The sequence below is a fragment of the Catharus ustulatus genome, chromosome 6, assembly GCF_009819885.2.
Source record: "Catharus ustulatus isolate bCatUst1 chromosome 6, bCatUst1.pri.v2, whole genome shotgun sequence".
NCBI classification, from domain to species: Eukaryota; Metazoa; Chordata; class Aves; order Passeriformes; family Turdidae; genus Catharus; species Catharus ustulatus.
Genome location: NC_046226.1, coordinates 10827865 through 10853640, shown reverse-complemented (window position 1 = coordinate 10853640; position 25776 = coordinate 10827865). Strand labels below are relative to the sequence as shown.

General features: G+C 39.3%; 1 protein-coding gene across 13 annotated transcripts in view; it reads right to left on the bottom strand.

Annotated features, from left to right (window-relative positions):
* CDC42BPB (CDC42 binding protein kinase beta) overlaps positions 1–25776 on the bottom strand; it is an 89027-nt gene that overhangs the window by 44450 nt on the left and 18801 nt on the right. For all 13 annotated transcript variants that reach the window (XM_033061979.2, XM_033061978.1, XM_033061981.2 and 10 more), the window contains exons 2-3: positions 15433–15524; positions 3111–3194 (exon numbers count right to left, since the gene is read on the bottom strand). In XM_033061979.2, the coding sequence (XP_032917870.1) occupies positions 3111–3194; positions 15433–15524 (176 nt within the window). The remainder of the gene's footprint in view (positions 1–3110; positions 3195–15432; positions 15525–25776) is intronic.

The window sequence follows — 25776 nt, the reverse complement described above, 5'->3', positions numbered from 1 at the left end:
TAACTTGCCACTACCATCTGTAGCAGTAAGATAATGGCTCTAGGAAAGTAAGTCTGATTCTTCTGATAAAGACCTTTATGAAAACAGTTTCATGTATACTTTTATTACATTACAGTCCCAGTTCCAGACACTGCAAACACACTATGGGAAATAAGCAGATTTTACTATTACTCTCTTATCTTTGTCCAGTATAATACATTTTCATTTTCAATAATCTTTCCTCTACTTCAAACAGCACACTGCAACACTTCAGAGAAGCAAGCTCTGTGTAGCAAGTTTTCTCAGCATCTTTACATAAAACCAACTGTCATAAACTTCAAGCGAGTTCTCCCCAATAAAAATATATTAATGTTTTTATTGGATCAGAACTATCATGAAACATACCTTGGGACTCTTCTACTACTCTCAATCCAGAGAGGCATTACCAGGATATTTGAAAATGTACCATGGAAATACGCCTGGGAAGCCCAAACCTTACCATATACTAACTGCACCTTACAAATGTATCTCCAACTACTTTCCCCTCAAAGGAAGCAAAATTCAATATTTTTACTGAAGAAGACCATGCTGTGGTCACATTGTAAATTAGTAATCACTGGTGCAAAGAGAAGTAAATTGTAATTAAATGCCAGCTGAGTGGTTTAACGGTTTATGAATGCAAGGCCAAAGCAGCGCTGTGCGAAAAAGGCTGGCAGCTACAGCAACTCCAAGTAATCCTATCCCCTTCCCACAGCACCAGAGCACAGCACTTCTCAGCTCTCCTGGCACCACGATGTGAGGAGGCTGCCAACACAGAAAACTAGTTTGTTTATTTTCGAAGACATCAGTCCCTTGATCCAGTTCACTGTGCAACCTCAAACAGCAAGGGAATGTTACAAACACTAAAAAACCAGTAATGCTGCTGAACACTGCATCATGAATTCAGAGCATAAAATTCTCCTTCTCTGCTTACACTAGCTTAAAAGGCCTTGAGACGTGACTTGAAAAAGCATGACAGCCTACCTAATCAGCCAGACAGGACTTATTTGGAACTGTCAACAGTAATACGCTAATGACTATGTATTTTGCTGGGAGAACAACAAATACAAATCATCCTCATCAACATAAATGACATGCCTATTTTTGCTTCAAACCCATTTACGGATGTCAGGTGATATTCACTAATCTCTCCTTTATTTTAGTGACTCCCAACCATATGGGTTTTTTTTTCTTGCAGCTAGTACATGAATAAGCAGTATTTTGCTAACTTCTTGTTATGTTTTATATCATGCACAACAAACATAAACCAGTGCAACAACATGCTTCTTAATGCACTACTACTACTGCTACTACTTATAATATTTTTATATAATAATAGATGAGGTGGATTAATAAAATACTTGAAGTCTGCTTTTCCATGGAACTCTCCATTTAAGAGGCTACTGTATTCTTACAGACTTCATTTTAAAAAATAACAGGTTTTACCACATTTGGGAAATTTTTAACACTCAGATGTTGCATGAAGTTAATACGCAGGTTGCAACATCCTGCTTATCCAGAAAAGCCAAATCAAGCAAGCAAATTGATCAGGAAAAGACAAAGCAGTCCTGCAGATAAGACAGTTCCTTTATTGTCCTTTGTAGATGGGGAAAATCAGCAGAAAGAAATCTTTTTTTGACTGTTACTTTTCCTAAGCTTGTATTGGGAAAACTATTGCTCATTATACATCCTTCATGCCTGCCTGAGAGGATAAGAAGAGTTAGTTGCATGATTAAAATACAATTTGTAAACAGCTGTTTTCTCTACATGCAAAAGCTGCATCTACTTAGGCCACTTAATGAAATCACTTTAAAAATGACTGAACTAAGGCAGCATAGCTGTATTTCCATTAGAATTTGGGAGACCCCTGCAAATATTTGTGTTTAAAATAGCTCTATACTGACCAATGAATTAACACAGTTGAAATCTGCACAGAAAGGGCACCAAGTTTCCCTCCTACAGGGCATGGCTTAATGCAGAACCGCTGATGCAGCACAGCCCAGGGTGTGAAATCTCCTGACAGCTCAAAGGAGAGCCGGGCGGCAGTGGCTGCTGCCACCTCTAAAGAAGTGCATGGATGGATGGATGGATGGACAGACTGTGACTAAATCACGCAAAGGCAGCGGTGAAGAGGGGCTTAACAAGAGGGAGGAGATTTTGTCACAGGAAAAGGCCTGGCACTGACTCACTGAAAGGAAGGGAGGGACTAGGAAGGGCAGGCTGGGGGGAGGAGGTGTCAGGAAGGGGACAGAAGAATGGGACAGGGGAGGGTCAGCAAACTCAGACATCAGCAAAGCCACTACTGCTTGCCCTTAACAGAACTGCTGCAAGTCCTGATGCACTACATGTCTTTTCTCTTCAAATCTATTGTTCATTTATCTGCTAACTTACATAATATTATGTATGTGCCATGGTAGAGGAAAACTATGGAGGAGTATGTATCCTAGAAATACCTACCCTAGAAAGCTGCTTCCCACTGTGTATTCTTAGTATTCTTTTCCTAATGTGTGAAGTACCCATTCGCCTTTACATTTACACAATTTGTTGTGACAGTGTATACCTCCTTTCGCTAAAAAACCTTCTTAAACAGATTTACCTTCTTAACACGTTTTGTTTTGCAACCTGAATCTGATTCCAAAATATTTAGTTATAGTTTTACTAGCTATATAAATCCTGTTACAAATTGTAGGATGCAAAGCTCCTTAATGCATGCTTTCTGAATGGAAGAGAAGAAAGACCTTTTTCATAACGTTTTTGTATACAGCTGTGAATGTCATAGTAGCACCAATCTCAGCTTTCATGTAGTCTTTAACTTGCCTTTACTGTAAACAAAAATCTGGCCAATAAATTCAGGGTAAGAACTAGGGCAGACTGTCTGGTAAATGAATACACAGTAATGCTGAGAACAACAGATGCCTGGAAGGGACTGTCAGACTTGATTGCATTAAAACAGCTTAAGGAAAAAAAAAAAAAAGAGAAAAGAACGAAGCTCCTATGCTCATGAAATAATTCTTCCTAATCTGGAAGAGCTTCAATGTAATCTTCCTAATGTAATTTTAAAAATTCTCTGTGTTAAAAACCGTATTACTTACCTCTGCCCTTTTAAGCATTTCCCATTTATTTAGAATTTTCATTGCATATATGCGCTCTGTACACTTCATTTTAACAACTGCAACCTGAAAGAATAAGATACTTTATGTAACAGGAGCATGGTCAGAAAAATACAATATTTAAAGAGATCAATACTCACACAAAAGCATGGTCAGAGAAATAGAGTTTTCAAACAGGTTAATGTTCACAAACCCATAAAATAAGTTGCTAAGGAGTCATCAGTGATCAACTGACACATTGATAAACCGCAGTCTGAGTCTTTCCTCCTTCTGTATTCCTCCAGCATCACTACTATGTGCTTGATGCACCGTGTGTGGTCAAGAGCTCATGATGAAGTACATGGGGGAAGATACAGGAGGAGCATGAAGCTTTTCATATGAAGATGTGCAGTAAAGCTGTATTGTTCCCCAAGAACAAGTGGGGCTTGTAGTCATGCCTGCAGCCAGTGGGGCAACATTTAAAAGGGCAGCCCAAGAAAACAAGAAAGGCTTGCTGTCAATAGAAATACACTACATTTGACTAATTTGTTTTCACATTTCAGGTCTCAGAAACTTGAAAGATATTTGCAAATTAGTATGCTTTTGTGCAGCATATACAGATATTTTAAAAATAAAAAAATATTCATTCATTTATTCACCATTTTGCTTACAGCATTTTACTATGGATCCTGTGTATTAGACTCGCTTACACTTAGCTGTTATGAACAGTAGCTCTGCACACAGCTGTAAATGGAAGAAAAAAATAAGAATACAAAAACTTCAAGGTTAAAGAATGCAAAGACTTTATTTTGACCAAGACTTGTGTTCTCAAAGACCAAAACTAATTCTTCTTGTGGTAATGCCATCATTTCCACAAAGTTCTTCCAGTTGGCAAAAGAAAAACAGGCATCATGACTAACACAGCAAAATTTTCACAGGACTATACATGGACTGCTTCAATATTTCTATTGCTATTTCTACTGCTTCTCAGCTCATCTCTATTTCAGAAACAGAAAACCAACCAGCTTTCATTGCTTCCAACAGAGCTCTGAATAGCCTGTGAAAAGGAATGACATCACCTCACCTCTTCTGTTGCTTAAAAACTTATCTAGAAAGGATTCAACTGCAGCAGCCTTAAAAAGCTGCTGACTATAAGAAAAGGCTGGAATAGTGCATCAAGCAGAGCAATATTATGAAAAGTCTTAAGGCTTAAGCAGGGAAGAGGGAAATGTAGTGTCACCCTGCACCTTACCAGTAAAAAAGTGAGGGGCAGAGAAACTACTGCTTCTCCAGTAACACAAGACCAGGATACTCACATTTACACAGACATCTCACTCTGCAGGTACACAGCTCAACCCTCCACCCCTCCGTGAGTGAAGCTTCACTCACCAGGTCACAGAGTGTGTGACAGCACCTTGTACACACCTGCACAGTCATGTAACAGATACACAGCTCTAAAGGAAGGTACCACTTCAGGAAAGACAAGGGAACCTGGCCCTGGACACAGCTGGGAAAGGCACAGCAGTAAGCAGCAGCCACTCTAAGTGAAGCAGAATATCCAGAGCTACATTACAACCCCAGTGTCTCCTGGCATACAAACACCTCCCACAGACACTGCTCATGCTGCGGGAGAAGGATGAGCAAGACAAGAAAATCTCAACCAAACACACGAGGTTCCTTGGCACATATGAAACTGTTCAACTGACCTTCAGTATTGGCCTTAAATGCAAACAGCCTTGCTCCTCTCGTCACAGTTAAAAGTCATTGTAAAAACCTCTCTCCATACACTTAATTGGGTCATTACCCTGATCCAGCTGAAGGCACACTCTAAGTCAAACAGCACATTAAAAGCTTTTGAGAAAGTGCAAGATGCTGATATTACCCACTACACTTTTTTAACTGTTCCAGACAGAACATGGTGACTCAGGAAAAGCGCACACCTCCAGTGCAGGGACAGGGACAGAGCAGCACCAAGGTTACCTGCTGCAGAGGAGAGGTTACCTTCTGCAGAGGAATGAACCAGTGCTCTGGGGCAGATGCAATTTGCAGGCATAGCTCTGTGAGCCCCGGTGCAGTAACATTCAAGTTTCGTAACACCACAACACTAGAACTACTCAGCCATGTAAGTACAAATACAGTGCACAAATCAGAACCCAGACAGGCATCTCCTGCACTTCATCCAAGGCCATCACTGTCCAAAAGCACTGCAGGATATCACAAGTTTGGAGTGTGCTCAACTGCTGTGGAGCAATGGAAGCCTGGCATCATGGAGGGCAGGCACAGCTGAGGAGCTGTGCAAATGTTAGAACAAAGTGGCAAATGAAACAGGCCTGGAAAAAGAAGAAAGGAAAAGAAGAAAGGATGCCAAATCTGTAGGACTTATTTAGCAATTCCCCAGTCACTAACTATATTAGTGCTATCTATTTTCAACTAAAAAGATGGCTTTAAAAAGACCAATTTAAACTTTCTGGAGGAAGATAATTGTCTTCTGTGGAAGAAAAAGTACAGTTCATAAAAAGAAAGCTGACTCATATTTTCACATTAAGTGGTTATCAAGTTATGGCACCAGTAAACACACTGTTGCTTTAGTTATAAGGGTGACAGTGGGACAGCGTCTCATGTCAGCAGAAAAATTCATTGAACCACACAGCAAATTAGGTAATTCCCCAATTATTTTATCTCTAGAAAGAAATCTTAGGGCTGCTGAAGATATCTCAGACAGTATTTTTACCTGACTAGACCTGACTCCCCAGCCAATTCAAATTATTAGGATTTTTTTTAAAGAAAACAAACAGAAAAGCATAACCCAAACTTCATTGATGTCTGAATCGAAACAGGGAAGCACAAATATAATTATGTCCCGATAAACTCAGTGCTGTTATAAGGAAGAATACTGTCACCATGTTGGAAAAGATCCTCTCTTCCATAAAATACCTCAGCATTTCCTTGAGTTGGCTTTCTTTTACTTTCTTCATCAGGTGGCAGCATTTCCAAGTTTACTTTTGTCATATAATGCTTTGTCTCCTGAGATATTGTAGTGGAGTTGTTTTTTCTTATTTTTATATTAATTCTTCCTTCTCTGGCATACCTCAAAATCATTTACAATAACCACACTGACCACTTTGCAAGATGGAACAGAGGCCTCTTATACTGCAGTTGTGCTAACCATGCAAGATGTCTGGTTTTAAATGTGATGTTTTTTATCCTACATACCGATCCACCGCATCTACAAACATAAGGAAAACACATTCACTTGGTGTTCAGAGGAATTCCAAAGGACATAGATTTGTACACTGCTACAAATGCCTGCTTTAAGAACAAAAGCATTGTTGCTGTCTTCAGAGTTTAAAAGTCTACTGGCTGAACAAATGCTCATGTTATGCACAGAGCAGGATCTAATATTGGTGTTCACTCTCCATTTCCAAGTCTACACTGTATTAGAAGTTAAAAAAAAGAAAAAAAAAAAAGAAGTATGCTAAGGATAATGAAAGGAAAAAAATGTACAAGCAGAGGTATGATAAAACAGCTTCTCAAGAAGAAGATTTAATAACCTAAAATATTCCAGGCCTGGAAGAGGTAATGGCTGTGACAGACACAGGAAACCATGAATGTCATGGAGAGGATGCAGAGGGAACAATAATCTGCCATTTCTCATAGCACAGATGTTGAAAAGCATCAAATTGAAAAAAAAGGTAACAAGATTAAGGAAGTATTGTCACACAAAAGTTCTGGAACTCAGCCACAGGCTGCTGTGGCCACTTAAGTATTCAGAGTGTATTTAAATACAGACATGCTTAATACCTGAGTAACACACATTGCAGTGTGGGCCTCAGTGACTACTGACCACTGAGTTAGAGGGGTGGGCTGGGGAGTCCCTGAACCCTCAGCCACTGGAAACTGTGAGGATTCAGCTTTGCTCTATTCTTGGATTTTTTTCCTACACCTCTCTACCTGGCCAAAGGGGTGGGACATGGGCTAACAAATACACGTTGGCCCAGAACTACCACATTTAATATGTGTGTCAAACTAAGGAAATTAAAACTTACTCCCAATTTGCATCTCATAATGCCAGGTTGGAATGCAGAATCAGGGGGGGCCAATGCTCAGCAATCAGAGAGCAGTCTGGTAGATATTAAGGAGATTCTGTGAGAAGAAAAAATTGCAGATGCAAGGCTTCCCCCACCACTGCAAGCCCCCTTCCAGTCTGGATGGATTGATTACCATCTGATTTGATTAGCAACACTACAACTTGTCATGCTCAAGACTGAGGCAATAGGAAAACTGCAATAAAGTGTATTTCCTCAAGGAATTCAGAAAGCCTAATGAATCCTAGTGCCTACACTTCAACCAACTTTAGACATACTTATGTCAAAAAATATATGACAAGTGAGGCTAAAGATCCATCTACAGTAACTACAAGCCACAACACCCTATCAGATTTGTATTGCTTCTGCTATCCATTTCCTTCCCATATTTTGTGTCTCAAAGCTCTGTTTCACTTGCAGTGCAATAAAATAAAATTAAGAGCGAATATAGCTAAATAGCTTTTCTAGACTTCATCAAGAGTTAGCATTTTGCTTCTTGAATTGTTTTAAAGCAGTATTTTGCTATGTTTTGATCTTCAAAACCCACTCGATACTGACATTTAGGGCTGCACTGTGCAAAGCCATCCCAGGTCAAGTTCCACCTTTCCCAGTGTTCCAGTGAAATCTGCAGGGTACGAATCTGAGCCAAATCATCCTCTACAGACATGACAGAACTTCCCACCACTGTACTTTGCCCTTTGAGTGACATGATCAGCATTAGTAAGCAGCATCAAGTTACTAATTTTCTTTTATGTAAATTGTAGGTATGGTGCAAGAAAGTGCAGAAATCATTTAAATATAAGACTGGTTTTCGAGAAAACAATTAAGACAGCTAACAAATACTTCTTTAAAATCATGCTGGCATTAATTTCAAAGCAAAGACAAAAAACTCACTAGAACACCATTCACGCTCATAGCACCTGAAACTTTCAGGTAAAACTTATCTTTAAGGACTGGACTTACAGGAACAAGGTGAAACTCGACTGCAAAATGTTCTCAGGCAAAAAGAAGAGGAACACAGACATACAGTGATAATACTTGTGCAAACAGCTCACATTGGCAGGTAGTTAAGAAAAAAGGCAAACTGAGTCTGGAATTCACAGGCAGATACACACCACTGGGAATGAGTAAACATTACTGCCTTGCATTACAAACTCACTGGAAACTCCGCACACAGCCACACCTCAGAAAAATAAACTTCATCTGAAGCAGGTGTGAAAGAGGACAATTGAGGTGATCAAGACACTAAAGAGCCTCTCATGCTACTGTGGGAATAAAAAAAAGCCTCACTTGTTAAAAAAAAAAAAAAGAAAAAAAAAAGAAAAAAAAAACCCGTACATTATTGTTATTATTCAACGCCAGAGTGGATGGGGTTCTCACCAGCCTGGTCTAGTGAAATGTGTCCCTGGCCCATGGCAGAGGGGCTGGAATGAGATGCTTGTTAAAGCCCTTCCAACCAAAACCATTCTATGATTCTATCTAAAAATAAAATTGGAAGGATGGGCATCAATAAAAGTGGATGATAAAAGATCTCCTTAGTCTAACAGACAATAAAATTACATGGATAAAACAGTGTAAAATACCATGAATTAACCTTTCATGGGAACTTGGAAAGGCTTTAGACATTTGAGGAGAGATTTTAGTCAAGCCTTTCAGCTGGCAGAAGAGACAAAATGTCATTTCAGATGTAAACAATTTACCCATAATGTCTTATTACCAGATTTATAATTGAATATTACATTCATTTCCTTTGGTTAAAGCTTGTTTATGCCACTTTTATTCCACTATTTCTGTCTCATGCTATTGATACCTTGCACACCAGCTCCTGCAAAAATATTCCAGAAACTACTTTATCCTCCTGACACTTCCAGATAGGAAAAAGTCTTTGATACAGAGCTCATTAGCTGATCGTTTTAATACTACATCTTTGAGAAAAAACTGGTCTGGGCTGCTCTATCAGTTTTTTAATGTCTATTTTACATATAAATTTAAAAACCAGAGTGTCTTTTGATAGAGTTCATATGCCATGGTGCAGATTTCCAAAGCAAAATCAGGTTTTTTTGAGCATGCACTGTATATCTTCATGTTGTGCAAATAAGAAATCCCTTACAAGTACCAGCCAGAAAGATTCTGCAGAAGAAGAATAAAGGCCCCAACAGCACCTAAGCTGTTCCTCAGGACCGAGGGGGTTTGCAGAGACAAATGTCTGCTCTCACAGCAGCACCACAATGAACTGTGTGTCTCTCTGGCTCCTTGCAACCTGCCTGTCTCCATAGTTACTTGGTGCTGCCACACAAACACACATGGAGCTGGGAAGGACTGAGATAGCAACCAGCTCTTTTGAAGTATTTTCAAAACAAAGCAGCTTCTTTCTACATCCATTTCCACAGCAGAAAATAGCTTGCTTTGATTTAATTTTCCTTTTTCATGAAGAGCATATTAAAGAAAAGCAGAGCTAATTAAATACTTCTTTTGCATCATATTCTAAATGCTTTGACTCTGAATAGTTGAATGAAAAGTGTCATATGTGGTGTGCAATACTTTAGAATTCTATTAATCTACAATGCAGGAAGGCACGGTCCCTGCTGGGCACCTAACGGCAACCACCAAAGCTTCTGAATAGGTGAGACAGCCTTAATTGCAGTCCGTAGGCTCCCTGTGCCCCGGGTTAATTTCTAGAAGTACATCAAAACACTGAACTCAGTACCCTACAGCTGTGAGTACAAGGTGGAGAGGGCACAAAGAGCTCTCCTCTCACTGCCAAGCACGACTGACCGCGGGAAGCTTCGGTTTTACATATTCACTTCTGACTCTCACTGCAGCCTCAGCCAGTACCTCTCTCATTAGCAACCACATCAGTGATCAGAACATGTGGTACACAGGGGATCAGTCTTAATTCTCTCTCAGCCATTATTTTCTTCTGGAAACACATTTTTCTGTCTGTTGATCCCAGCTGAGACTCTGACTAAGCATCCCAAGTTGAGGTGACGTATTATTACTGAACACTACACAGATCAAGTCTGTACACAACAGCATTTACATGAAAAGGTATTTCTAATCCATCCACAGCAGTAATACTTAGGTGGGGCACATTAAGAGTTTTAGTTATTTTTGTGCTAAGCAAGACCAAGCAGTTCCACCCTTCTGCTGGAACCACAGCATTGCTCATTCAAGAAATCCTTGCTAACAAACAAGGGAAGGAAGACAATTGTTTCAGTCCCACGCTGCCAAATTTCCAGGAGGTGTCAGCCACGTTATACAATCCAGTTTCTCAAACAAGGTACATTTTGAGGCATTCTTCCTTCAACAACTGCTCTTTGACTGGAATGTGTTGATCTACATCAGTGTGTAAATGGTCTTTCACACAAAAATGAAGACATGTGACCTTAAAGACACAGAGGCACATAACAGAGGACAGATGAACCTTGCAAAGAAGCACACGCGAGTGTTTAGAGCCGCAGTCCCCGTATACAGTGTCCTCTTCCTGTCCCTCTCACCCTGCTGTAAGCACAATTGCTCCCAGTTCCTTTGGCATGCACAGCCAAACACCAAGCAAAGAGAAAGCACTTCTCAGGCTGGCCTGAGTTTCCCAGGTAAGCACAATCCCACCAAGCACAGGTTCTCAGAACATCATTTCATTGCCAGTAACGATCCATCGTGTTTCTGGATGAAAGGAATAATCAGGCACATGCAAACTTCAAACCACAGGTGAATTGCTCTTTTAGTTTCTTTGTTGTTTTGGTGTGGTTTTCTGAAGGTTGAAAATCTGAAAGAGTTTTGCATTTTATGCTGATATTCCTTAAATCTCCTAAAGACTGTTTTATCACTTCCTGTGTAGTTTAGAAAAGTGATTTTTACTCTTGTGTAGTTTGTGTGTTTTCTGTGTAGTGCACAAAAATCTTCATGCTACATAAAATACTCTTTCTTGTCCACAAACACTGACTTCTACAGTAATTTTATTCATAGAAATCAGAATTAAGATAACAGAAAACCATTTTACTTCTGATTTTATTTCAGGGGGCTTTTCACTTATTATTAGTTTTGTTCCTTTTGGAGGTTGTCCCTCTGTACATGAGTTACCTGCCTGTATGACCCAGAAAATGAAAAACTGAAGGTAACACTGGGGTACTCACGAAAATGTTCCACCCAGCTAGGTACACACCCAGGCAAACACAGCCTAGGAGATGAGGAAGAACTGTGAGTACTTTATCCTCCTTCTAGCATTTCAAATTGTAAGCTATTCCAACTGTTACACACTCAAATAACATTTCAAACTTTGCTTACTAACTATGAAACTTCTGAAAAAAATTAATTATGTTCTCAAGCCAGTGACTTCCTGAGTCAGAACCTTACATGCTGCTGTAAGGGACATTCAGTTCACCCTGATTGCAGAGTGACTGGCTTCCTTTTAAGTGAAAGGAGAAGTCCAGGTGGCTACAGAGAAAATCTCTGAGTTCTAAGCTAGGCTGTTTCTCACCTAGCATAATAATGAGAATGTAAGAAACATTTTTCCTCTTGCTTTCTCAGACATGCCAAGCTACAAAAACCTTCACTCAGGTGGTTTTGCGTTGGTTTTGTTCTCGTATTGCTGGAAAAAGTGTAAAGAACCAAGTTGAGTTCTGCAAAGGTGGAAGGAAGGAGAGAAGGATGGAAGGGGTTGAGAGAGAGAGAGAAAGAAAGAGAGTGAGAAAGAGAGAAAGAGATGCCAGTACAGATGTGTTCTGGTGATTATATCAATCTGTCTTAGATACTGATTTTCTAGATGTGTTCACAGGGATAAGCTCACATGTGCTCTCAATCCTCTCTTTGGTCAAATACCACATTTCCTTACTTGGCTTACATGTTTTCTGGCAAAAATTGACCACTGATCCTGACTAATAACTAATATCATGCTTTTGTTTAAACTATATTTCTTCAAAGCTACTGATTTATGCAAAATTCTTTGGGAAGAATAAAGCCTCTGGCATTCTCCAAAAAGCCAAATAAGCTAAACTGAGAAGAATGGAATGTAATTTTCATCCTTTTTGAAGTCTACCTTGTTTAGCTGTTCAGTATATAAATTAAACTACTTCATTCTAACAGGAATATGTTTAGTTTAATTCTGATTAATTTCTTTATACATTTAAACAAATATTTTATAGGTATTCGTAAAGTGTATTTTCAGCACATAAAGTCCATGAAGTAACTTCCAACATAGTTCCCATGTATGTATGGAAAAGTTAATTCACAGCTCCTCTATTCAGTTTTCTCAAGTGTTGTTTTATACCAGTCAGATGCTACCAGTTCCTTTCAAGAAACTATATTTAATTTTCTTATTATGGAATGTCAACCTTTACATAATTACTATTTTATAATACCTATAAAATCTGGACGTTATAGCAGTGCGGTATACACAAGGGTCAAAGGATTCTTTCATAAGCAAAAAGCACAAAATATTCTGTGGCAAGAAGGATTAAAGTATAATGAACTTAAAATCAATGATTCCTGTATAATTTAAACTGATCAAAAGTTTCAAGATGCTGCAATCATAAACTAAAACTTTTCTAGGTAAGAGATGAACAAGATGTGATATTGACAGGTACCTGACACCACTGACCCTGTGAGCTCTCACAGCTCTAACACAAGGATGAAATTTAGATCCTTTCTCATTTTACTTCTATGAAATTTCATTCCACTGGGGGGGATGGGATGTGTGAATTGCTTTTGTAAAGTTTCATGCTTTTCCAAATGAAAGAGTATGAAACACATTGTTGATTCTGGCACTCCAAACACTATTAACACAAGTTTCCACCCAGAATTTTTATCTTTTATATACCTTAAGACTTTGATCCAAAGCTAAGAAAGGTCATCCTAAATCCCCTAGCAAATATAAACGGAAGTCTCTTGAAATGCATATAAATACTTCATCTGCTGTTGTACTGAGATCTCCAGCTGGTCAATTCCTAAGTAGAGAAGAGCATCTTTTGAAAAAGAACAGAACAAGTACTATGGAAAACAGGCCTTCCTTGAATATTATACTGTGGGAAGGCATTCCCAACACCAATTCCATCTGCAAGTCACTATAAAGGGTTCCCATTCTTGATAGCTAAAGCAATCACAAGTCTAGTTCTGAAAAGATCCAGAAACCTTTTCTAATCCTGCCAAAAGACAAACTGCCAAAACGCTAATCTAAAATTCTTTAGATATCAGTGGTCACAGCCACTATAGCAAGTCATTTGGCACAGCAAGAGCAGAACAACATCAAAGCACCCTGTGCTGAGCATTCCCTTCTATACTGTATGCAGCTCAGGAATTTTGTTTCAGACTGTATCTAGCCTGATTTCCTGGACCAAACATGCTTTGAAGCTGTTAGGAGAGTCAAACCCAGCGATTGATTCTTAAGCACTCCTTGGATCCAAAAGGCCATTTGGTGCGCACCTGGAATGGAGGTTTTGGTTATTTCCTCCAGAAGAAACCCAGTTCATGGAGAGTAAAATCCTTATGCAGTAGGTGCGGGCATTGTCTTCAAAACTGTGCCACTGCTTTGAATCAAAACCCTAACGGAGAGGCAGACAGGTACCTACTACTGTCTTCAATCTTCAGACCTTTTATCTCCTTCTAAACCTCCCTCCTGACACTTCTTTTCTGGACTAAGTTTGTAGCTCTCAGTCCTCCCTTAGACTAACCAGTATTTTTCCAATTACTGCTTTTTCCTGACCAACTTTTTATGGTAACTTTTTTTCTCTAAAATTCGTGCACTCAAATGAAATAAGTGATTTTTATGCAGTATTTCCATTACTCTCAGATAACACTTCTTTTTTCTAACAAATATTGCACTCATCAAGATCAACATCCACTAGAAAGTGAACTTTTGTCTTACAAGGCAAGATGTTATTGCTTATCTGGACATTTTATTAAAATGCTCAACTTCCTTCAGCAGCTGTGTTCATGGTGATCACATGTAAACTACATGTTACTGCATCATTAGATGATGGTACACATGAAGAGATATTCTTGAAACATTAATTTCTGTCTTAGGTGTCCACTTTTCTCAAAAGTAGTTTCTGAAGTAGCTTAGAATTACGTGGATATGAAGTCATTACTTCACCCACTACCAAGTGCATATGCACATAGAAACCTCATTGTTTTCTGAACCCAGGTCAAGCAGGGTCCTGGTGTTTCTGTAGCTGAGTTGCCCTGTGCTACCCCTGTCCCACATTCAAACCCAACATGAAAGAGTTTGAGGTGTCCAGAGCACACCACTCTTGAAGAGATGCCTGGCATGGCAGAGTCCTGCTCTCTGTGAAGACAACAGGACATGGGGATCAGGAAGCTGATCCTTAGCCACTGGCAGCAAAAGCTGCAGCCCAGTGCTAATGGGCTGAAGTGAGCCACTAATGGCAGTCTCTGCCTTTCACTTTAGAGTGGCACTACTTCAAAGAAGTTTCCTGAAACAAATATAAGGGTTTTTTTAGTTCTAGAAATTCTCTAGTTAATAACCTCTTTTGCTGGCAGCTATGACTTTAGTTACCTGTTCTCAAATGCTGAAAAGGTTGTCTTTGAGGTTCTCCAGAAATCTCACGTATTCTATGCCTGCTACCCATGAATGCTTTTGCCAGTGGCAAGCCCTACTATGCTTGTGTGATTGATGAGACTTTCATCAAACATGTTAAGAAGTAAAGCTTCAGTCCAGGGTCCTGGGACTGGCGAGTCCTCAAAACACAAGGCGTTCCTATCATCCCAGCATGACTCAACTTGCTGTCCAAAAAACAGATCCAGCAGCCTTTGATCTTCAAAGATGACAGGGAACAGCCTTTGAGGCAGCCAAATGCGTCTTTCTGCATTACCAGATTGCTACAGAGACAGGCAGATGGGTGGAGCAGCCTCCACGCTCCTACCATAGAAGCAGCCCAGCTCTGTGTTAAATTAGAGCAGCACCGAGCAGTACATATGGCAAGTGGGAGAAGAGATCCCAAATTCAGCTGTGCAGCTGCTAGGTGGGACCACCCCATTCATACACACATCCAAGAGACAATTGTTTGGCTGACAAAGAAGTCAGAAAGCCAGTCACAGATATGGCCCACCTGGACACAGAATAACCTGCTTCAAAGGGACCTTGCATTAGGTACTTAGCTATATCCCACATTTGGAAATATTTTAGCACATCTGTGTGAACCTTTTGTCCTCAGGTCAAGTGTAACCAGAAATCAGATGCACAAATGATGAAAGTTTTATTACAACTGAAAGTAAAAATCTCTTACCTCTCCAAATGCACCTCTTCCAATCACTTTTATAATTTCAAAGTCATCTCGATGGAGTTGCATTTCCTTTACCAATTTTGTAAATGGTTTTGCTGTTTAACAAAAAAAAAAAAAAATCAATTATAAAGAGAAACAACGCAAGCCAACTCAAACCGTAGGTCAAAAGTACTCATTGCATACCCAGAGCAATAGCAAATTTTCAACTGTTAAAACTACAGAGGGAAAAAAAGCTAATTACACTATTTAATTAACAAGTAAATTTTTTTTTGAAGTTCAATCACATTAATGGTTCTGCCTTGCTGCTAGTAAGAATATAGAGCAAAGTGGTCTTTCAGAAAGATTTTCCCCCCCTTTCTTTAGGGTTTTGTGAATCAGTGAAGGACCATGTGAAAGGGAGAGCTCATTCATTACTGGAAAACCCTATGGACAATCTGTCCTACCCTGCAGGCACTAGATTAATTCCCTTCTTAAGTGGAGTGCAGCTTTAGTTTTTATTATTTCAGCTAGTACCAGCTAAAGCTTTAATAACCCAATCTCAAGAGATAGCTGTCTCCACTCAAACCATTTCCCACAAGATCTGTGGCTAATTTAAGGTTTTTACTTTGAACTGTCTTTTCTGCTAAGCAACATTCACCAGATCTCAATTAGACCATGAAGGACTGCAGTCTAAAAAGATGTCCAGCAATTTACTAACTTACACTTATTTTGTTCTGGTGGTCCCACTTTCTCAAAATATCTGGTGGATAAATTCCACTGTACCTGCAGATCCATCAGTTTTCTCCTCTCCAGATCCCATTCAGAATACTTTATTTATTTCTAGCATATAACACAGCATGTGGATCACCATTTGGATAGAACATTTGTTACAAGTCACTACTCTGAAGACCAGATCAATAAGGAAAAACAGTGGTGCAAGTGCAAGCAAACTGCACAAGGACGAGTTTCACAAGCACAGCAGCAGTTTACTCTTCAAACTAAGCACAAAAAGACTGCTGCTCTTCACCTCATCACAAACATGATCAGACTAAAAAGTCCAAAGTTTTCCAACACATGTATTTTTTCCTATCTGCAACTGAATAAAACATCACAGTACTGCTACTTATAATTCAGCCCAGACTCCTGTTTTACCTCACCTTACATTATGATTAAGCTAATAAGTTATAAGCCAAACAGAATTCCTACAAGAAGGGTCACTGCCTTGATGGTGTATTTCAGGTGCTAACACAAACAAATCAAATCTTACAACCACACAGAGATACAGAAGTCTGAACTGGAGACTGAAAATTTCATTATGAAGTCTAACCAAGAATGCCTGAAAACCTCTCAGCAAAACCCATTAACTGCTAAAATAATGAAGAAACAGCTGTACTGAAGAACAGCCATGCTAATTTGTTGTATTTAGGAGGGTGCTGCTGAAAAGGCTTCTTCCAGAAGTAATACCCCTCTCACTGAGAGCTCTTGTCTATCCAAAGCATGACATTTAAAGAATGAGATAGTGCTAGATTTTCTGCTAGACTCCCTATTTCAGCTGGGCAGAAATGCCAATTGCACTTTCCTTCACCACAAGGTCACTGAGACTATCACCTCAAAACCAAAATAATTTCCACCTAACTTCCCCAGCAGTACCACCTCAAACCAGTTAGAGATCTATACCAGTCCAATCAGACACCTGCACAAGTAATACACCACAGCTGTCAGCAGTGGTATTATCAACTGTTTTGCAAGGCTCTCTCACCTCCTTCCCATCAAATGAGCACAGATGGAGGAAACACAACTGCAGACAAGAAATGAACATGAAAGTTCCCTTATTTATATGGGTTTGCTACTACAGAATGCTGATAATTGAACTATTTTTGCAGAACAACAGCTTCTGTTACTAAAATTCAAGGGGAAATGAAATTCAGTATTTATTTCTGGTGGACACTAACCCAATAATAACTTTTGTTTTAAATAAACTGCAAATTTTAGCAATAATTCTAGTAAGTAAACAGAGTATCAAAATCAGAGAATTACAGAATGATTTGAGTTGGAAGGACCTTTAAGATCATCTGTTTCCAAGCCCTCTGCCATGTGCAATCAAACCTTCCACTAGACCAGGTTGTTCAGAGTCTCATCCAGGCTGGCCTTGAATACTTCCAGGGATGGAGCATCCACAACTTCTCTGGGCAATAAAATAATTGGTTTAAGTACAAAAAGCCCTGCTGCTGTAAATTGATCACAAGTAACTTTCAAACCTAGGAGACACAAACCTAATAAAGTTCAAGTTGTCTTGTACACTCAAAAAAAACCCCTTAAATCTTACATTTCTGCTGACTGGTGACAAAATATTCTATTATTTCATCTACAAATTTTCCCACTTGGAAGTGCATCCAACTTCACATCACTAAAACTGGAATTCAGTTTAAGAATGCATAAAGTAGTATAAGAGCAAGTTAATTTGATTAGTTTTGTATTTTAATATTAATAAATATTATGTATTGAGCAGAGCACGTACTTAAGTTTCAGTAAACAGAAGAAATAGAGTCTGCAGGGAAGGGCATTATTGCCGTCTTTCTAGAAACTGTATCCTGCAGCCCTCATTTTCTTGACCAACATTTCTGATAAAATCTGCAAGAGTCCTGAGGTTGGTCCTGCTTTTTCCATCTCAATTGGTCAACTGAAACACTAGTTAATAAAATCAACTCGTTTAACATAGGTAAATTAAAAGAAATATTCACTTCTAGAAGGAAGTTACTATTTTTACAAGCCATTGTCACTTAACTAATGTTTGCTTTTAGTATTCAGCAGGTGTTGGTGTTCAGAAATACTGCAGTTTCAGTGGTCTCTGTCTTAGAAAGCACCAAACATGAACATTTGAATGTACAGAAAAGTTTTAAACTTGGCAGGACTTCCGTGAACTGGAAAAATTCTGAGTCTTTGTCAAGCCACCTAAGATTCCTTAAAACTAAATATAACTTGAATATAAAACTGAGTATCAACAGAATCTAATGATCACAGAGACTACAGCAGTTACAGAACAAATCAGAGCTCAGAGCAGGCAACAGACCAGTAATTTATTTAAACTGATATACACTTTATTGACATTTTGAAGTAGAACCCTGTTTACACCGGGATGTGACCTGGTGCATTTAAGTACTAGATTCTACAATTTCGATCTCTTAGTAAGTTACATCAAAAAATATTTCCAATTTACATTCCTGCAGTTGTCCCAGGAGGCTGCTGTTCCTCAGCTGCAAATATGCAGACCAGTAGCATGCATAGAAGTGGCAAAATTGAATGAGGAGAAACTTGCACCAGAAAGCAGCAGACACAGACTGTGTCCACTGTGCTTGCCAGAACAATGCCAAGTGATTTATCACTACATAACTGGTAAGAAGAGATACAGCTTCTTCCTTTACATATCCCTATTTGATAAACAGGGAACTCAAACCAAACTATTTCCATATACTGGAATGAATAATTACTTTTGATCCTAATATTGAAGGCAGAACTTATGATCTGGAGTTGATTTAATCGTTAATGAAAGTATTTCATCCTGGCAAACAGAAGCATTAGCTGTACTGGGGGTTTTGTTGGCAGTGATTACTGAATTTTGTTATATATACACACTGTTGTCAGGGTAACATTAGCTGCAAGTAATTGCAAGAGTTTGTTTATTCATGACTGTGAGGATGTAGTAAGAATTTGGGATAGACATTCTATGTGCAGTGTTTTTGTATGCACCACTGCCTTTTCTCTCTAGCTGATTTTGCATTATTGTACTTAGTCTTGTTTAGAAGGGTGTTTTCTATAATGCCAGGCAAGGAAAAAAACCAAACCCAAACAACTAATTTTCAGAAGCCAAGTAATATATACTGTCAAGAAAATAATACTAAACAGTAACAGTTGATGTTTTGATTCGTAATGAGAAGTGAAATGCCAGCATTTATTTATTTCCTCATTGAAAACCAGGGTACATATGAAAGACATAATTCTCCACACATAAACTCTATTGTGAGCATATTGTCCTCTTCCACTGATAGATGAGATTAGGATATTTTGTTTACACAAAAAGAAAACATCCATTTTAATAATTTGAAAATATAATTTAAATGTTTTACTCACGGGTAAATAGGCTGTGAGTTTGAGAGATGGTGCATCTACACTGCACTCAATCTGTATTATGCCACCTAACAGAAAATATGTGGAGGCAGTTTCAGACTGACTGAAAGCTGCAGGAAATGCCAGTGGAGATGATCTGACACAGCAGACTGGCCATTCTGCACTGCTACCCCAGGAATGGGTGCATGCTGGCCTCATATGTCAAATTTCCTCTCATTTCTGAAAGCAGGTCAGGGAAGGATGGCAGTGTTTTCAACATCACTCTCAAAAAATAGTAAGGTCAACTCTTCCCACCTACAGTGTGGTTAAAAATGAGAAGTGTCAAGGTATGTTTTGAATTTCTATCTTCTGTTAATATTCTGGATCATTCAATTTATGTCAATAATTTACCATCTGGAATCACAACAGCTAACACCATTGCACTGCAATTGGCAAAAGACAACCTGCTGGATTATGATCACTGCTGATTCTGTGGTGGAGTTATGCCCCAGGACTGTTGTTTGAAGACTCCTCCAAATTTTTATAGGCAGTACAAATTTCCAGAAATTCACAAAAATCACTTAGCTGAAGCTGTCAAATGTTCAAGGACACCTGATACCTGTTTTATATCATTGTCAGCTCAAAGTTTTAAATAAATGTGACAACTGCAAGAAAATAATACAGACTCACAATTTAAGTTGAAAGGGACTAGCCGGTCACTAATCCAATCTCCTGCTCAAATCACAGGCAACATTGATTTCAGACCAGGTTACTCATGGTTCTGCCTAGTCAGGTTTCAAAAATTTCCAAGGATGGAGACTCTATGGGCTCTGTGGACAACCTATTCATACAAATAGACTGTTTACACCAGATAGTTTCACAGTTCAGGACTGATCCTGTAAATGATTTGGGGTTTCAGTCATTATATAACATGATAACAACATTCAGGTGGATCTACCCTGAAGGTATGTCCAAACTGTCTGGTCAGACAGAAATTCATCTGCCACCATGCTCCCTTTATCTCCTCATTCCCTGTACAAAACATTGTGGTAGGAAACTATGTGAATTGCAAAATATTAATGTCAGGGAAAAACAAAATGACGCAGATAACTGTCTGTGGAGCCACACTCCCACCAGGCAGATCCAGTATTTTATTTAAGATGTTTTCTTTGGAGGGAGAACATGAAAGAGCAGCAAATTTTACCATTTCCCTCAGCCATCCCTCTTAACTTACATTCTAGAAATCAAGTAACTTGTGTGCCCTTTGTGCACCCTTTTCAAAGAAACAGCGCTCCTATGATATTGCTACTAAAACAGCAGGCTGGCAGGTTTAACAAGTTAGTGCTTGCATACACGTCTTGGGAGATACCCACACCCAGGTAGCCCCAACCTGCTTACTAAGGTGATAAATACCTGTTACAACCCACACTTGAGTTTTAAAGAAGTACAATGCTCTTGTATCAGATTGTGAAATTTCCCCTGTATTTTAGAAATGCAGATTTTTTTCTTTTTCCATACTATGCTGACTCCAGTTTTAATTTTTCCAAATATGGAAAAATTGCTTCCCTTTTCCTGTGTTGGCCTGTTTCCTCTCTGTCTACCTCTGTGAATGCTTTTTTTCAGTCTGGTTTCCTACGGAAATAAGGTGTGTGTGATCACACTGTTGGGCATTCTGAGGCCATTCCTCTCACCCAGTACCTTCTGATCCCAATAAAGACCCTTCATATCGCCCTTGCCAAATTTCACTGAAGTTGTCCAAAGATACCAAGTTGCTACAAGTTTTATTAAAAATGGCAGTGAATAGGAGACACCCACAGTATCACCTCCACTAATGGAAAGGTGGCAGCAGGAATAGAGCAGTCACCTGGTGTGTGCAGACATACCTCACTGTCCACAGCCATGCAGGGATAGTGGGACAACACTGCACAGAAGAGGGAAGAAAGGAAGTGTGCAGCAGAAAAGAGAAGGTCATGCAGTGAGAAGGACAGGCAGTTATTCCACTGAGCCTAGTGAAGTTGATAAATACAAGTTTACAGGAAGAAAAACGTCACCAAAGTTCTGCTGTTTACAAGTCAAAGGTGACATATTCTGTGTTCTCTGACACATTTTTTGCTGGGCCTTTGACTTCTGCCATGGCCTCCCCTCTGTTTTTATGACATACATACACACACTTCACTTTCTCTCTCTGCCTCTTGCCCAGTGATGCAATTCTTCATCACTCATCAATATCCACTGGGCCAATGCTGTGGTGCAAGACTCTTGGTTATCACTACAATGACACAAACTCCACTGCCTTTAAAACCAGAGAAGCACAACCTGGTTACCTCTCACAGCACCTGCAGACCTTGCAGAACAGCCTGTTGCTACAACTCCGCTTCACATGCTGTCAGAGTCCTCTTTATTCCCTGAACAAGGGCAGCCAGGTTTAGAGCGGCTGGTACTGTTCTCCTATAACAGCATTACTGGCATTTACTACAATGCCAGTAGAAACAGACATACATGAACACAGTAGCAAGAAAGTCTGAGTCTTCTTGAGGCTGATTTTTCAAGACAGAAGGTGGTAACCAATTATTAAGTTAAATATCAAATGGTTAGTCTTTATTTGTTATACAAATAAAGTCTTCAAGCTTTCAGAACTATTGCACAAAGGTATCAATTTGCAGCCAGTTACAGATTTTGCTTCATTTTATGAAAGTTTTCTGACATACGTAAAAGAGCATTTGAGCACCTTCAATCAGGTACCTTGCTGACACTTAAGAGAAATATGAATTTGGATAACACTTGGATTCAATAATTACATGCAAAACCTCTTAAAGGTTTAAAAGGATACAAACATCATTAATTTTAGGCATACACTAAGACTGAGTGTTTTTAGCTTCTGCATCTTGCTCCATAACTGGCTTTATCAGTTACAGAAGAACTGATTGTGGCATTTGAAATTTGTACACTCGTCTGTGAGAACTGCATGAAAAATTTATCCCCAAGCTAAAGGCTAATGGCATTGGGAAATGCTTTCAAGAAAAATTTCAAGTAGCAGTTCTGATGTTGATCCTATTAGTGTTGCTAAATTTGCCAGCAGAAGAGCAAGGCATTTACCTTGAAACATCATGTGTTCAGTTACTCTTTTTGTGTGGCAAGCCCTAAAAGCAAATGCCACACAGAAGGACTCAATCAGCAGCAATATGCCAGCTTGCTGATGAATGTTACCACAAACACTTAATAGCTGGCTATCTGCCTGCCAGCCCATTCACTGCTTTCCATGCTTACAATGAAAGGACATCCAAGATAATACTCAAGGTTTTTACAGACAAGTACTGAGGAACACACTGATGGTTTCCAGTAGTCCAAGTGACAAAACACATTGTCAGTTTAATTCTGGCCGAGGCCACTGCATAAACAGAAACAGAGTTCTAGCAGGTGAGAGGAAGTAAGGGTTGGCTCACACATCTGAAGAAACACACCAAATCACTATTTGCTGTACTCATATATATGCAAGACCTTTCTTTACCAAAGGAAAAATAATAAGTAAAATAAAAACCACATGCCAGTCAGACCATGGTGTGTGCTAGTACTAGAAGGGATACAAGTACAAGGAGAGGAGACTTCCATTGGTATCAAACAGAGGATGAAGCGCACTGCCCAATTTCTCATTTTATTCATGTTACTGTCAACAAATTATGCAAATTTAGGGAATTACACCTTGGCTTCTAGAACAAATTCAGGGAGGGTTTGACTTATTTATTTATTAATATTGAAGTTGATCTTGGAAGATGAACCTGTTAGGACTCACACTGAAGAAGAATGTGACTGTAAGTAGCACTGATTTCAGGAAAGTCAAAAGTGACTTACTATGCACATAAATGTGGTGAAGCTTCACAAAATACTACATTTTGTAGGATACTGTTGTCAGGACACATACTTTTTTAAGCAGGAAGAAAGACTGGACAAGAAAACCTGCACCTTTATAAGGACTCCTAAGGGCATTTCAGAAAACACTCAGCAGTTTGAGACTATAAATTCTAGCCCTACTCACATTGTGAGAATGAAGAAAGCCCCTAGAAAACAGCACTCCTGACTGCACCTGGTAGTCCAGTTCTTCATAACTTTCCAACTTGCAACCTTTGTCTGGGAGAGGAAATGCTTCTCTAACCTTTTCCTAAGCTTTTCCCGAAGATTCCCAGCTCTTTCATCAGACTACAAAACAACCATGGATTCCCTGGCGGTCCATCAGCCTCTTCAGCCTCAGAACTGTCACTGACTAAAACATACTGAGAAGTCCTACAATGTCTGCAAGCTGGCACTTTCTGCAGAGACCAAAACAAATGGATCTTGCTTCTACTCAAATTCTGCAAGGTTTTCAGAAAGATGGTACTTTCCTCCCTCAAGTCTTGCTAATAACATGCAAAGAAAAGATTACTGTTCCACAATAAAGGAACTTTTCTGCTCTTATATAACCGTTGATATCCAATGCCTTCACAAGTTTCATCTTCAGTCCTTTTATTTTCCTCAAGATGATAGTACCCAGCCTGGAAGATTTATGTGCATCAAGCCATATACAGATTTTCCTTGGGACTGTCTGACATCCCAGATGTTTCAGACAACTGAATGGGGAGCTATACGACCATTTCAATCCAGGAAATTCATTCCACTCCTGAAGGAGTTCCTCCTTGCTCCTTCTCACCACACTCCAGCCTATTGTTAGGATCATCATCAGCCTTCATGTGGTATGTCAAACAAGGAACATTTCCAGATGAAAGCAAACTTGTCCATCCCATTCCAGCCCCTCCCACCAAACTGTTCATCCAATGTGATTCCCATACAGCTGTGACACTGGAGCCCCAGCCCAAGGCAGAGAGAAGGACAAGGTTGCAGAAGGGCAAAATGGCTTTAGAATTGAGGTGAACATGGAATGGAGCACAGCAGCCATGAAGTGGCTATACCAGAGCCTGTTTCCAGTCAACCTACACCACATTAGGACAGGCTCTTCCAAAACACATGTTAAAACTTTTAAAGAAACACCACAGAATGCAGTATCTGCTTAATTTAGCCTTATTCGTGCCTCAGTTTTTTCTGTGCTCCTAGTTCAGGGCCAGATTTTGCAGGTGTTGGAAGAGGCCATTTAAGCCACAGCAAATGGCAATCACATATTGAAGCACATCAGTAACGGAAAAATTGTTTCGGGGGTTCACATGAATCACTAGTTCCAAACAGTAAAATTTCAATGATTCCACTTCTTTTATTCCATAACAACATTGTAAATATTGCTAAAATCCACTTATTTTACTGGACAATGAACAATCTTTAAAAGTATAGATAAAATCTTTTTTGTAGAACAGTCTTAGAATTACAATTGCTCAGAAAAAATTTTGGTATTTTTCAGATGGTTTTGAAGTAGAGATTAGGAAAATCTCAAATTTGAGCTTGCCCAAATTTCAATAACACAGGATGAAACTAAATTTCATCAGACCCGGCACCTCTTGCGCATCCTAAGAAATAAAACAATTCCAATGTGATGACCACATTGTGCTGATACAAGCATACATACACTTACATTAATTAAGCCGCCACTTACATCATCAATGTATGAGCAAAGTTCTAGCTCCTCACTGCATGCTTTATTTCATCTTAGAAGTAGAACTTAACAAGAAAGCAGCATAGCTGTTTTATTAATCATTTAAAGTAAATGCAGGTCTTTTTATCCAGATATACACAAGATTTTCTCTCTAGTTACTATAAATACAATACATGCATTATGTAATAAAACAATTTACACTTTACACTGGTGCTGTATTTACAACATGCCACCTCCTTTGTTTTTACAGTTTAGAGTTTCCAGTAAGTTGTTCTTGCCAAAGCACCCCACACAAATGCATTTACAGTGACAGGAGTGAAATCCACTTTATGATGCATCCCTTTTCCCTGCTGATAAACTTAGAGTAAATTATTTCAATGACAAAACTGTGGCAGATCACTATGACCACAGCAGCAGTTCCAGGGCTCTGCTCTGTTCCTTCTGTCAGCTCCAACAAATGCAGCTGGTCTCACCTCACTGACCTGATTCTGCTCACTAAACCAGCAGGATCCCAAGCTACCAAGACACATAACGCAACTATCACCCTGTAGTTGAAGAAATTGAATCATCATCGCTGAAGGGTCGGGAGAGGCTGCTGTGCCAGCACAAGCAAGGAGGGTAAAGGAGCAGAGCATGTCTCCCAAAGCCACTGTGTGAAGTGGCACAGGGTGTGATGAGCTGCCCACGCGCCG